This window comes from Pygoscelis adeliae, unplaced genomic scaffold (assembly GCF_000699105.1).
Source record: "Pygoscelis adeliae isolate BGI_AS28 unplaced genomic scaffold, ASM69910v1 Scaffold108, whole genome shotgun sequence".
NCBI lineage: Eukaryota > Metazoa > Chordata > Aves > Sphenisciformes > Spheniscidae > Pygoscelis > Pygoscelis adeliae.
The window spans coordinates 534,539-549,744 of NW_008825498.1; the positions used below are offsets into that span (position 1 = coordinate 534,539).

A 15,206-nucleotide genomic window follows, 5' to 3' on the forward strand; every position below is an offset into this window, starting at 1 on the left:
GCTGGGCAGCCCCCACTCCCGCTCCGGTGCCGCAGCGCTGGCTGCACCGTCCTCCCTGCAGACCTGGTGTCCGTGGTCCTCCCCCTACTCCTGGCCCCCCAGCTGGGACCCAGAGCCTTTGGGGGCAGCCTGCGCCTTTTGGACCTGCGCACGTGAAGGTGGATCTTCAGTTGGCAGCAAGTCTGTGCCTGCATTTCATTGTATGAAAAAAGGCTCAGTAACAGGCAACAGAAGAAACGGTGTTAGTGGGATGCTTAGCAGGGAGGGAAATGTCTAGGGAAAACAGATGAAACCAGAAGCTCTATCAGCTACATGGACCAGTAATGAGATAGTGGGTTTATCCTCCCACAGGAAGGTACCTTCCACATTTCATGGGGAAGGCCCAATAAGACAAAATCCTGAAGAGCATGAAATTGTCGATCTGCCATGAAAATAGTGTTTGATGCACATTTTGTCTGCAAAATATTAATCTGCAGGCAGCATTGGCCAGTTACAGAATATGCCTTTTGTAGGTAAGAAATAAACATCGGGGAGCACATTCAGAATTGCTCAGCTGCTGGAGCAGGTGAAGAACCTTGCCGGATTTATCCCCGAGCAGCTAGCTCTGCTCTCTGATTTGCCAGGAACTGGATTACTTTTTCCTTCTTGCAAACCCAAGGATAGGGTTAATCTGGGCTTCGGCTGTGACTAATCCCACTTGGCCAAATCCTGCAAGGTTGCCGAGGCTGTGGAGAAAGCTGTGCACGAGGCAGTGCTTGTGCAGAGCAGGGGCGGGTGGGCTGGTGGGAGCAGGGCTACTCCTGGGTGGCCGTGCTGGCCTGGTGCTGCCACCGCCGCTCGGCTCGTGCCAGAAAGGGCAGAGCTTGTCCGGCTGTAAATGCAAAAGGAGAGAGGAAACCTCTGCCCTGTCCGCTGGTTTACAGCATCACGGTTAGATGTGAGTGCTGCCGTACACGCCGAGCGGGCCGCAGCGGGAGCTGCTCTGGAGTCGCCGTTACAGCCGCTGCGCTGATGAGCTGACCTGCTGCCGGTCCCGCTGCACATAGCAGCTAATTGCAGAGCTTCAACTGCAGTTGTTGCTGAGGCTTGGTAACCCCTGATAAGGTGGGGACTGGATAGACACCTAAATGGATTATTTATTATTTTTTTTAATGGCTACTACTCTGGGTCAGATTTGTATCTCAGCATAAGTCCAGTGCGGCTCCATTGTGCTAAGAGGATTTCCATGGAGGTAACTGAGAGCAAAGCCTCCTTCTCCAATACACAGAAATGGGTGCATGGTCCCAACGCTGACAAGTCTGCAGTCATCCTCTCCCCTGTCTGCCCGTGGCCAGGAGACTGTGCAGGGGCGGGTGCAGGACCCGCACCAGCGCGATGTTGGGGCGCAGCAGCAGCTTTCTGGGGCAGAGGCGATACCGCTGCTTTGCTGGTCTGCACTGGGCTTTCCCTTTATGAGCCAGACCTGTCAAATTCACACCCTTTAGGGAATTTTGGCCTCCAGCGTGTCCCATGAGAAGGATTCCCAGCAGCGCTTTTGCCTTGTGTGTAGGTGGCTGAGTCCCATCTCGCTGCGGGGCTGTGCTGGGGGTTTCGTGTCACTGGTCTGACGCCCAGTGACGGGCAGCTCAAACCCAGCACACGCTGGACTTCTGCTTGTGAGAGGTTATGTGACCACGTCATCCCAGAGCTGAGGCCTTAATCTTTTTCCCCTGTATATTGACTTGTGTTTTGAAAACACTGCATGGAATATGGCACCTCTGGACAGAGGACGAGGTTTTCCTGAGAAACACCGAATCTCTGCATATCTCCAGGCCACATCCATCACAGCGCCGTAAATGATGAGGAGAAGCTCTGCCACATGAAACTTTTCCCCCGGGAGCAGGGAGTGTTCGGTGACAGTTGACACGACAGACAATGAAAGGGGGGGACCTGATGGGAACAGGGGACAAAGTAGTGAAGCGGCAGCAATTACTGACATCGTGTTACCTGCACCGTGGTCCTTCACTCGGCAGCTGGAGGTGGCAGGAGGAAGTGCAGCACCGGCGGTGGGCAGGGGCCAGGGTGTGCTGGCTCCCTCCACCCCCAACCACGGAGAAAATGAATTTTACGGCTCAAGGGAGGATTAGTGCCTCATTAACTCAGGAAAGGGGAAGCCTTCACCAAACAAGGAGAGAGGAATCGAGTGTCATGTGCGCTTTGAATGAGTGGGACCGACTCTTCTGCAGGGGGTGCCTGCTAAAGGCAGAAAGAAAAATTAAGACATATTCTGTTTTAAATGAAAAATGACTGGCATTCCCCCCCCTTTCTGAAAACAGAAAGTAATTTAATTTATTAGTGGTTTATTTTATTTGACAGCCTTTCTATGTACTTGATGTGGTTTGTTACACTGAATTACCCTTTAATAATGGGTATATATAATACCAGAGCCTGCCCTGCAGGTTGGCTCCGTAACTGAAGAAGGGATGCACTGAGGAGATCTCTGTGCTGTTGAGGATTGTCATGGCAATGCTGGTAGGAGCCGGGTGGTTTAGGCAGACACTGGGCTTGGAGTCTGCGTGCTTCAAAAAAAAAAAAAAAAAAAAAAAACCAAATTTTGGTTGCTGTCACGTTGCCCCATTTGCTGCGTGCTTTTTCTTCGCTGTCACTGACCGCTGCGGCCCTGAGCCGCTCCCTGCCTGCCCAGCTGGGCTCGGGACCGCGTGGCTGCGGCACCTGGAGCAGTCTGCGGGGTCTTCCCTCAGACCACCCTTTCTTTTCCTTTATTGTACGTTAAGCAGAAACGTAATGCGGGTGTCTGTCAGCTGCTGGAACAGGCTCCTGGAATTAACATTGCTGGAGACCAGGCACTGAGAAAGACGCAGCCAAGAACAGTCGCGTGGTGGTGAGTGGGATGAGTGCGGAGGGGGAGGCAGAAGGCTCGTCTCTGCCTGTGATTCGTGTGTCGGCGAGGGCGCGTGTCAGTGCCGGCACCAGGGTCGAGCCGTTGGCACGGCGTCCCGCGGTGGCCGTGTTTCCAGCCGGCTTCAGGGCAGACTGAAGTGGAGAAGAGATTAAACCCAGACCGGGGCCCAGCCTGCGCTGGGCAGCTGCTCCCCTTGGCCGTCCTGAGACAGGGGTTTGCCTTCCACTGCAAGATTTCTGCTGTCGTGGGACAAGGTCCCCAAGCCTTTGTGTGCTCCCAGCGCATTCCTGGCTGGTCCTGCCTCAAAATGTCAGTGCTTTCAGGTTTAAATACTTATTGTTGATACCCTTAAGCAAAAGCTTGCAGCACATGGTGAGAAGGGGCATGGCCACTTGCTGTTTTCCATATTCCAGTGCAGATTCTTGCCACTGGAGCAGATGATAAAAAAATCCTGCCTTAGCAAAATAGTCATGGATGACCAGGTTTGTTCCTCTCATGGGGTTTTACCTGGTGACGGACCAAGTTCCAGACACAAAAAAACTCCTCAAAATCTGGCTCTGAAGCAAGGTGTGGAGAATTTTCTTGGCTGAAGAGTTTATCTTAGCTCTGTGGTTGTGAGTAGCTGCCATGTAAGAATCGGGTAGGGAATTGTGCTGGGGCGCTGGAAGTTGCAGATGGCCATGCTGCTCTGGCTCAGACCCGGATTGCCCTGGCTGCTTTGCATTGCCCAGTGTGCTGCTGGGCTCCTGACGGGGACGGGGACTGGCCTGGGGTTTGACCGCGAGGTGTGGTCGAGCTGCACAGCATCATCTCGCTGAGTGAAATCCTCTGCCAAAGCCTTTGCTGCACTTATTTTTGTGCCCAGCAAGGCCTGGTGTAGCCGTTGAACCCTTTCCCTTTGCACAACCGTCATGTTTCCGACGGTCTGAATGACAGGCGGTTCCTGTAATCCCTGAGCAAAACGCGAGCCTCCGTCCCCAGATGGCTGAGCAGAGTGTTTCAGCGGCAAACGATGCATCATTGACTGTGTCAGGCTGAATTAGCAGGCAGGCTCGTCACATTAAACTCAGGCTCTGCGCTGGCAGTCCCTGTGCTCTAGTGTCACTCGAGCTGGCTGTCACACTCCCATCCCCACCTCTGCAGCCATGGGAAATCTCTTTGGGCAGCACACAGATAATATACACGGTAATGAAGTAGCTTGAGGGAATAGCTTACTGGCAAACAGGAGCACAGACTGACACCTTTCTAGTGTATTAAGTTGCCTTAAGAGCATTATGTCTGAAGTTATTACTTACACCACTCCTTGCATACAATGTTCTTACTGCATCTCTCCATCCCCTGATGTTTACATGATGTTTATTAATCTAAAGGCAAACGTGTGTAGCTCTGTTTCTGGTCCCTCCATCTGTCCGTGCCCTGTGCGTTCCCTTTCCCTGTCTCTTCTCATCTCTTACCTCCATCACTTCACTGTGAAGCAAATGCAAAAAATTTAAAAGAAAAATCTGTGCTGACCTGGCTCTCTCAAGAAATATGTTAAAAATGCTCCAGGAATTTCAGATTCCGGTTAACAGTGACAAAACAAGGCAGAAGTGGTTTGTTTTTTGTTTTGTTTTGTTTTGTTTTCAAAGAAGGAACGGTTGCTGCAGCAGAGATCCAAGCCCGGTTTACTGGGCTCTTGCTGCCTCACTGCAATCTAACCGTACTGGTGCCTTTCAAAAATAAAAGGCTTTCGTGTCTGCTTGTCCCTCTGTTCATACACTTAGAAAGGCATTAAGTTTCCTTGGTAAGAGCGTGGAGGGTGGGATGGAGGGCTGCCAGCCGCAGCTGCGTGGGTGCCCGCCGTGGCCGTGGGGGTGTCCCCCCTGTGCTGGGTACTGGTGTGGGTCGGGTGGGACATCCAGACCCTGTCCCTGGGTGCTGACGCTTTGCTTCCTGTCCCACAGGTACCTGTGCTCCGGCCCATGGACCTGATGGTGGAGGCCACCCCCCGGAGGGTGTTTGCCAACGCGCATACCTACCACATCAACTCCATCTCCGTCAACAGCGACTACGAGACCTACATGTCGGCGGACGACCTGAGGATAAACCTGTGGAACTTTGAAATCACAAATCAAAGTTTTAGTATCCTTTGGTGTGTGCCATCCCACAGCCCCTGGGACAGTCCCAGCCTGGCCAAGAGCAGGAATAAGTGAGGTACCGCCGCTCACAAGTGGGGTGTAAAAACCTTGGGAGACCAGACACGTGCAAATGACAGTGGGAGAATGAGAAAGCTGGACGGGGCGACAGGTCCCCGGTGAAGGTGAGTGGCAGAGGGGGGACCTGCGAGGTCCAGCTCCGCAGGAGGCAGCGGAGCCGTGCCCATGTCTGCTGTGATGGTGACCAAGCAGGTAGCGCAGTGTCTTGCCTGGCCCCATCCCCACACCCCGATCACAGTTCCTCGGTACAGGAGCTTCACCCTCTGGCAAGGGTTCGCAGGGGCTCAGGAGTTCAAAATAGTGCTGGCCGCTGTGCATCCAACTGCAGAACACCTGAAATCCCCAGGTAATGTGTACATTACCGGTGCATCCAACTGCAGAACACCTGAAATCCCGACTCCCCAGGAGTCATTACCAACGCACTTCCCTCTCGTCTCTGCCCATGCTGCCGGGCTGAGCCGTGCCGCTGGCGGGACACCGGGCTGCCTCCGGCGGGCACATTCGTCCGTCACACCGAACCGCTCCCTCCGTGGCGCAGGGCTCAGCTGGCATCATCATGACTGCTGCCTCCCGGTGTGGGTGACACATTTTTTAATTTTGCCTGCAGGATCTGCATGGGGCGGGCAGGAGGGGGGGATGGTCTGCGCATGATGGAGAAGACAGATGCAGATGCCTTGGGGAAGACGGAGGGAGGAAATATTAATCGTGCAGTCTCCCTGCAGCAGGGTGACAGGCCACCAGTCACAGTCATACAAATGAAGTCGTGCCAGTCACCCTTGTAACAGCCGCATCAGAAATAATAACTAATCATCGGTGATATTTATATAGTGTTTCCTACTGAGAAATCCCCAGGGCATGTGGCAAATTTAGGCAGCTGGAGAGGATTTCAGCAGTCACAGGTGTGTGGCTGGTGGGAGCTCGAAGTGGGTACGGTTGAGCAGGGCTGCAATGTGTGTTGTGTTTTGGGGAAGAAGGTGAGGAATACTAAATTTGGGTAAAACCTCAGGAAGTTTAGATGGCCTGAGGGATTTTGGCCAAGGTGCAAGTGCAGCACCCAAAACACTAAGAATTGATGGAGAAACATCACCACCAGAGAGATGTCCACTCAGATGTCCCATCCCACCAGCTTGCCGGTGTGTCGGTATCACCTCTCTGCCCAGTGCCTTGGAGCCCCTTCCCGGGGTGTCCCCAGTTTGGCTGCATTTGGCCAAGCCACAGGACCAGCCCCACCAGGCTCTTTGCAGGGCACCCGATGGGGCGTTGGGTGACACTGGCATGGCGAGGAGGAGAGCTGCGGCAGCACCGCCTGCCTGCCCGGGGCGGTGAGGAGCACGTTGCCGGTTTTCACTTTTGTCGATAAAACCCAACTCTGGTCCCTGCCTGGCTGAGAGTTGAGAAGAGGCAGTGCTATGGAGTGGAGTTTCTCAGTGTTGTGCATGTCACCCAGCCGCTGCACAGTTTGATGGGATTTGAAACCTCTGCTGAGCAAAGCGTCGGGGCTGTTGTGAGAGGTTATGACGGGTCAGAAGTGCAGGATCGCTACAGAACCGTCGGGAGTGCAGCGTCGTCATGACACAGTGTGGTCCTGTACCGCTTCTCATTGCAGACTGTCAGCATGCCTTACAAACACCAATACATCCAGACTTGATGGCACTTTGGGAGGGAGCGATCGCAGTCCCACAGGGTCGTGTGCTGGGTTCAGGTCTGGCTTGAACTGGGATCCAGGTTCTGCTGCGGACCCACAGCACGGCTGGGCTGTGAAACCACTCAGTGGCTGTGAACTGCGGCGGCTTGTTCTGTGGGAACACTTGCTGTTGTAAAACACCCCACATGCGTGAGAAATTCGTATCCTCTTTATTTTTTTTTAACTCCTGTCTTGCCAGGAACAGCAGGACCTTAATTTGCTTTCCAGGGGGAGAGGAAAGGTGCTGTTTCTTTTTCCCCCTCTGCACAATGGGTAAATTGTCCCATGCTGGGTGTCTGGATTGCACTGTAAGATCTGAAGCTGCTTCCACTGGTGACCGCTGGCTTGGTTGTCAGGCCGGGATGGACGCTTGTCAGCCATCCCCTGTGGCACCGGCTCTGTGGGGCTGTGCAGGTTCTTGCTGGCACCATCCGTGGGGCCTGGGGACAGGGTCTGCAGCTCGGTTTTCAACCCAGCATTTCACCGAGCCCAAGCGCGTTAAATGTTTTGGAAATTACACCTCCCTGGGCAGCCACCCCTGGGCTGTGGTGGTTTTCTGTTGGTTGTCATGCTCTGGGTTTTGTTTCCTCCCCGTTGTTTTCGGTGTGGTTACTCACCGTGCCCTGACGCTGCAATAAAAGACGTTTACTCTGGCCCAGGGCGAATGGGCAGAGTCAGGTCTTGTGCCGCTCAGAGGGGCTCCAGGCCGTGGTACCAGAGCTGCAGTCCCCGGCTGAACAGAAAACATGACAGACGTTGGCTTTCCCCTGCACTGGTGCTGGCTGGTCCCGGCTCGGCACTGCGGTTCTGCCCCAGGATGGTGCTGGTCTCCCGGGAACACCTGGTTTGCAGGGGGTGAGGGGAAGCGCAGGTGCCCAGAGACATCAGCAGGAGGGGCAGCAGGAGGAGACCCCACGTGAGGAGCGGGGTCTGGGCTGGGCTATGTGGGGCTCCTTGACTCACCCTGCCAGACATCGTGGACATCAAGCCAGCCAACATGGAGGAGCTGACGGAGGTGATCACGGCCGCTGAGTTCCACCCGCATCACTGCAACACCTTCGTCTACAGCAGCAGCAAAGGCACCATCCGGCTGTGTGACATGCGCACCTCTGCCCTCTGCGACCGCCACGCCAAGTGTGAGTACAGTCCCCGCCAGTGGGACGGCAGGGACGGGGTCCCCTTTGGGTTGGAAGAGCCCAAAAAAGGGAGTGTGGAGACTGACCTGGGCTCAGGTCTGCCCTGCCACCTCGCCCCATCCTCCCTCTGGGTGTGCCAGTCTGTGGTCCTGCCTGCCCCTGGGCGTTCCCATGGCCACCTGCCCTCAGTCCTGCCTGTCCCCAAAAGGAGTAGCTTCCCCTGGGTCCTGGCCCCACACCCTTTGGGGGAGCGTGTTAAAAACCCCACGGTGATGTTTCGGCAGCAGCGGGTCCGAGGGGGTCACTGGGTCGGCGCACAGTGACTATGGAGCTGTCAATGCCAGAAGACAGGGAGTGCTGTGTTTCTTCAGGCTGTTTGTCCAAATAGCCTCATGTCCTGTTGTCAAGTGTGGTTGATGCCGCAGGGGTCAGGATGTGCAGAAAAGCCCCCTCAAAATTTGGAGTAAGGTGGGCAGCTGGGGAGCTTGCCCTTGGTCCTCCCTGGGCTGATGCGATGAGTGAGCTGCTGCTGAGGCAGCCAGCTAAGCTTGGTTCCTGCTCAGCCTGGACGTGTCAAGAGGTCGTTACTAGAAATATTCTCCTTATCAGCAACTGCTCCGCAAAATACCGGCACGAACACCTACGGCTTTTATGGGTGGGCTGGTAAATACCTGTTGCTGTTCTTTGTGCCCTAGTAGTTCCTGGAAGGCAGCTCTGTGCTGAGCGCAGTGTAAATAAGACAGAAAGATGGGACAGACCTAAAGGAGTTTGGTATTTGCCTTAAAGACAGTGAAATATGGCAGAAGCAAGGGCCGCTGTGCTGTGTGACTGGACAGCTGTGTCTCCTGTTCTTGTTTGAGTTTTCTTCAGAAAATGGCCGATATCTTGTGGGAAATTAAGGAGATTTTCAGTATTCAAAGTGTGATCATGTTACGAGAACAAGATGCGCAAACTGGGTGCAACTTTCTGGAGCCCCATGCTAATAATCTCCATCCAGAGAGCACCTGGGTGTGTTTCAGAGTTAGGTTTGCTGGAGGCGTTAGGGAATTACACACCAGCTATTGCTTCTGGGCTTTTGAGCTGCGGTCGCAGTCTGATACCTGTTTTTAAAATGGAGTAAAGTCCATGGAGAGGAAAGCTTACATCACTGGCTGGAAATTTGGAAATACCGAATGGCAGTTCTCCCAAATCCTGAGCAAAACACACCTTTCTATTCTTGCATTTCCCGACTCTGTCTCGCAGTCCTACAGTGATGGCTCCCAGCTGAGAATCAGAATACAATTAAGGAGCAAACAAAATTCATTTTCCTGACACTTCAGCAGCAGAAGCCCCCCCCAGCATTTCCCTTTGTTTGGGTACTGCTGCGTCCCTCCAGCCCTCGGTGAGCACACTGGCCAGCGGTGAGTCCCAGCTCGGTTTGACCTCTCCCGTGACATTTCCTTATTGATTTCCCTCCATCCCTCAGAAGCATCAGCCTCAGTCAATTGCTGTTCAGCAGATGTGTGAGTCGAAATTGAGACAGTTCATCAAAGTTCAAAATGAAAAGCAACATTGGCTTTTGGAGGCAAATCTTCCAACAGAGACATTTAATAACTGTCAATATTTAATAAAAATGCAGAAGATAGCACTGCACATCCCAGTCATGTTTATTTAGATAGATGCAGTTTGCTGCTTAGGGCCAGCTTTTACTTATGTGCTTCTCTTATTAAATTTTGTTTGCCGATTTTATTTGAGGCTCCTGCAATCTGTGGCATTGCGCGTGTTACCTCCAGCCGTGTAGCTGGCCTAAGAGAGAACAGCAGCTTCCATATAGAAATGCCTGCTCCGCAGGGACGTGAAGAGTCGTGTGCTACAACACTAAGAGGGGCAGTGGTCCTGCGAGGGGAGACCTACCTGGGCACACCATGCACAAAGGAATGGCGTGCGTTGTCCGAAGCACCATGGGAAGACAAAGGGGAGATCAGGATTCCTGGAGCAGCTGGTAACGCCGGCAGAAGTAATCCTGTTTGAAAAGCATATGGGAAAGTAAGGAAAAACCCTGTTGGGGGTTACTACAGTTATTTCCCCGTAGCACAAGGCATTGGCTTTCCACTCTTTTTTTTAAGGAGCCACCTGTGATTGTACCTACCAAACTCCTGAGACAAAAGACTCAAAGTACAGCCCATTTCCCAAAGGGGCACCTTTGCCTTCATGTCTTTTCACTGCTGAGTGCGTTACAGCAACAGTACCAAACATTTATTCTTTGCTGAAAACAGTTTCAGCTTTGGTTAGAAATAAGAAGCACACGAAGTTGCTTTGATAAGGTAACCAACTTACAGATTTGATAAGGTAATCAACCAGCTTACAGATTTTACTCTCTGATATTGCAGATGTATTTCTAAAACAAGCCCTCCCCTCCTTGTATTTGGGCAGGCACTGCTGCTTTTTGGGGAAGCCCCAGTGAGGAAGACCCAGCCAGATTCTGCATCGCTGCTGCTTTCCAAGCATGTGGTGGAAAGGCCACCGGTCTTCCTGAGGAGCAGGATCACCCCGTGGACTGTGCAGCCCTTCTTGGCCATCTCAGGGCTTTGGTCTGCATCCCCACGGAGAGGGTGCTGATGAAGGCTGCTTGGGAAGGAGGGCTGGCAGAGGGAGCCGGCGCAGGGAGGGCAGCTCCTGCTCAGTGTCAGAGGAAAATAGGTTTGTCTGTTGTGTAACAAAGAATTAGTGTTCAGAAATCCCTTCCATGACCTCAGCAGCCCAGATCTGCTTCTGCAGCAGGAGCAAAGCCACACAAAAGCCTTCAGCCGGGAAGCAAAAATAGCTCCCCTGAGCCCCTGCCCTGCCCAGCCGCGAGCTTTGGTTCTCAGACCCGCTCGGGACTGGGTGGCACCGCCTGCGTGCTGTGACCCCAGTCCTGGCAGAGCCCCCGCTGCTCCCAGCGCCAGGAGTGGAGATGGTCCGGGCATCCCGCGGAGGAGTGGGCGGCTGTGGCCCTGCTGCCCGGTGGCCGTGTGGCCGGTGCTGGCAGGGTCTGGGGACAGCAGGGTCCAGCCACCCCGCAGACAGCAGCTTCCCCCGTGCTGCCTCAGGGCTGCCAGGGCCCCTGTTGATGCTCAGAGCACGCTGCCAAAAGCACTTGGTTAATCTGTACCTCATCCATGAGGAAGAGGAAGATGTTTTGTTGCCTCGCTACAGATAGGAAGAATGAGGCAGAAAAATGAATCACTCAAGTTCACGGGGGAAATTGGCACCAGACTTGTAATTTCTGCTCCTTAGCCCATGGTTGCAAGGCTCCTACTCCTCTGGGCTGAGAGCGCATTGCAGAGTTGATTTTTCTGATATAAAGCAAAGCTCAGTTCTCTGCTTGTGCTAGCTTAGCTTTTCCTCAGTGATGATCGTGATTAATTTTTGTGCTTAGGTGAACTGTCAGTGGAGTTTTGACTTTTTATTTGAAGCAAGAGAAGAAGCAGAGGGTTAATGTATTTGCCCATGCAAGTGCTGCTCCACTGTGCTTCGAGGTTTCCATGGGGGCCCTGTTTATTATCAGATTAACTGGAGCATCAGCTGAAATCCAGCGGGGTCAGGTGCCTTGCCCGGGGCTTACGCACTAAGTGGCTCCATCACTTTTAGTGCACAGGCCAGACGGGCCACCTTGCACATGTGAAGGGGCCAGCGTCCCCCTCACTCCCTGACCCACAGGCGCTGCCTGAGGGTGGGCACCGTGTGGGGTGTGCGAGGGAGCACGAGGGAGCCCCCGAAACGGGCAGCAGCGCACAGGAGGCAGCACACGTGAGCCAGAGCCCAGCAGAGATGGCGACGTGGCTTTGCCCATGGCGGTGCGCTGTCAGAGGAGGTTCGTCTCGTACAGGTTAATACAGACCCATGCTGAAACACAGCCGCCAGTTAAACCCACAGCGTGCTTGCTGGTGGCCAGTCCCAGTAACACCCCAAAAGCTCAGCAGGGAATAACTATTGTGTAGGACTCGCCTGCTCAAGCAGAGCTTGGATTGATTGATCCAAAGTCCTTTTATCTGACAAGTCACTTAATGCAGGTGGTCATCTGGTGCAACCTGAAGCTCAGGATGCAGAAAAGAGGGAGAGAGGAGGAGGAGAGAGAGGGGAGCTGGTCTCTGCTAGCTGTGTCTTTCCAAAGAGAGGGGACTACAGCGGAACAATAGCCACATCTGGACTAAATTAACTTCTCTGACCTAGGCACATGGGTTTGGGGAGACACTCCCAGTGCGGCTGTTGTCTGCAGTGTGCTGCAGCTGAGCAGAGGGCTTTTCCCGCAGCAGCTGCCTGCCCTGACTTGAGACGCCCACGTCCCGCCGGGTGATGGGTCCGGCCTTGCCGGTAGGTGACCCAGCTGCTTGGCTAGCGGGTGTCCTCTAAATGCCTGGGGAGGCTTGGCCTCGCCCCTGGAAATCACCTTTGCCAGCTCAGAGGAGAGGCTCTGAGCCATGTCTCCCGGGCTGCCGCATGGCATTGACACAGGCAGGGATGAAACTGGAGAGGCCAACTCTGCAAAGCCAAACCAGGCTCCAGCAAAACACATTCACTCCTGTGTTCCTGCTACCAGTGTGGTCTCTTTATCTATTTTTTCAGCTAAGTCTTTTACAGAGGAAAAAGGTTATATAAGTAGAGAACAGAGATCTGATTCCCCGTTAGAAAACTCACTTCTTTGTGTAGACAAAGCCAGTCCTGAGCAGCACTGGCAATCTGCGGGGCGAGCTGAGCTGAGCTGAGCTGAGCTCTCATTGGACCAGGTTTCGGCTGGAGCAGAGCTGAGCTGGTAGTGTCGCCCCCAGAAACTAACCATCTCCTTCCTCCAACCCCTCACAGGAGCTAACGATGTCCTGCTGCACAGAATAATAAGCCTGGAAAGACCTCAAGCTAAGAATTAACTAGTTGGTTGTGCAAAATCTCCAGGGGGTGAAGAACAAGCCTCTTGTGCCACCCTGAGCTCATTTAGCAAAGCAGGAAATCTCTTTGCCTTTGCAACGCTCTCCTGCCTTCATCTGAAATCAAAACTTCCACCGGGTGAATCACTCACTTCTAACAGGGCGGGTGTTGGGGCTGAGCTGAGGTGACACTGAGCCCAGAGAGGGATCCGAGTGACAGCCACGGCCCCAGCCTGGGCTTGGTGATGGTGCAGTGCAGCTTTGCTGTGCTTTTGGTTTTCCAGTCTGTGTTGCTAACTGTCATGATCACAGTTTAAATGAGGATTGAGAAAGAAAAGGCAGTACTTGAATTGATGTTAAATTTATTGATGAGTGAAAAGAAACCATTTGCTTCGAAGCTGCCCTGGCAGAGGGTCCCTCTGGCCGAGGAGTGCTCCAGCGCAGGGCGAGTGCAGAGGCAGCAGCTCAGGGAGGTCGTCTCCAGAAGTGTCATTTGAATGACTGCTTTCTGCATTGGTAGATCTGGTTTTTGCTTCCCAGTATCAGAGCCCTAGTACGGCGGGCAAGGAGACTGGTGCAGGGAGAATGCAGTTAACCCGTACCAGATTTCACCTCTTGGCTGCTCTGAATTTTAATAAGTCGACGGCTCCTCTGCACTGGACTGCATACGGGACTGGATCCTGCGCTGGACTCTGTTGTGCACGGCTGGATCCTGCACTAGACTCAGCGCACGGCTGGATCCTGCACTAGACTGCACACCCCCTTGCTGTCCCGCTGGGCTGGAGCTGATGCTTCAACCCTGCCCCAGCCCCTTCCTGGGCATCGCTGCAGCCCGCGCTCCTCTTCGGTGCCAGCTCCCCCGCAGGCACGAGGGGATGGAAGAGCCCTCGCTGCTGCTCGGGCAGGACCCGGAGGATGGGGAATCGCTGGAGGAGGGAACAGCAGGGCGCTGGCGGGGAGCAGAGCAGATGTGACGCTGTGCCAGCGGGAACGCTCCCTGCAGCCGTGCCAGGGGGATGCGGTACCTGGCGTCAGAGAGCTGTTCCCAGCCCTCTTCGTACCGCAGACGTCTCACCCTTGCTGACTTGTCTCAGTGCTGCCTCAGCTCTTGGGTTCATTCTCTGAGGCCTTTCTTGTTTGATAGTTGATCTGCAATTTAACATTTTCTACTTCTACAGTATCAGCAACAATTTGCCCCTGTACTATAAACTGAGTGCCTTGACATAAGCTCACATACACGCATCCATGATGGAAACGCAGCCATTAAAACAAGCCTCACGAAGCCAGCCGACCTGGTGTGAGCAAACCTGTGATGATCACAGCGAAGACAAGTCATGGCATTCAGATGCTCTCCACAGACTTCCTCAGATCTTTGTTTTCTCTTGTTGCTGTCGCTTTTCTTATTTAAAAAACCTGACGTGTCATCAGATTTCCTGCTGGTGATTAAAGGACCCAGCGCTGGGTCCTGCTGTGGGCAATGCCATTTCTGATTTGTAGAGCGATCATTTATACTGGCACTTCAGGCATTTTTTTCCGCCGTACTCAGGAGTTCAGGCGTTGGTACCACAGGGCTCAGCAAGGGGATGATAAAGCCAAGCGAATGCCGGTGCTCGGTGTGGCATTGTGCAGGGCACGCTGCCTCCGGGGCGTGGAGTGGCCAGGCCGGCTGCTGGCACATCCCCTGCTCTGGCCACCGGTGGGTTGGAGCCAGCAGCCGCCGCGGCGGAGGGGTTGTAGTGGAGCCTCAGTGCTGGGGACAAGGGTTGGACAAACATGGCTGGCAACTGGATTTTTCTCCAGTAGAGAAGTGAAGCGACGTGAGCTTCTCCATGTTACCCAGCAGTAGCCTTTAACGCTGTGCTGGAGAGCTGTCTGTGGAAGTGGAAAGAAGACGTCCCTGCATCAGCGGCATTGCTCTTGATGCATCTCTGTGATGGTTTTTTAAAGCCATACTTGCCCAGCTGATGTTACTTTGAAATCCAATTTGTAAATACATTTAATTTGGAACTTCACCGGTCTCCTTCAAACTGGTCAAACGGTGATTTATTCAAAGACTGATCAGATTAAATCTGTAGGTTGATGTGGCTATAAAATATTTACATTGACTTTCAGTTACACTGCACATTGATTTCTAGAGAGCAGAAGTGACATGCAAGGCTCTAAATCTTCTGGGCTTCTGTGGTGCTGTTGATAGATTGGTCTCTGATGATGCTTCTTGCTTATTGTATGCATTGAAAACAAAGGAGCTTCGACTGTGCCAAGTCAAGTCCTTAAAATACGGGCATTTGTCTGGTCTGGGCCAAACCCAGAAGTGGGGAGCGTTTGCCCACTGTGGTGGTGTCCCGTGGGACGCGGGTGCCTCTGCTTGGTGGAGCGGGGCCAGTGGCTCCGGGGCCGGGGGGTGTT

The 15,206-nt window shown here is 53.6% G+C and overlaps 1 protein-coding gene across 1 annotated transcript in view; it reads left to right on the forward strand.

Moving 5' to 3' along the window:
* PPP2R2B (protein phosphatase 2, regulatory subunit B, beta) overlaps positions 1–15,206 on the forward strand; it is a 109,637-nt gene that overhangs the window by 92,116 nt on the left and 2,315 nt on the right. Inside the window, exons 5-6 of the mRNA XM_009331375.1 lie at positions 4,846–5,023; positions 7,753–7,917. Of these exons, the coding sequence (XP_009329650.1) occupies positions 4,846–5,023; positions 7,753–7,917 (343 nt within the window). The remainder of the gene's footprint in view (positions 1–4,845; positions 5,024–7,752; positions 7,918–15,206) is intronic.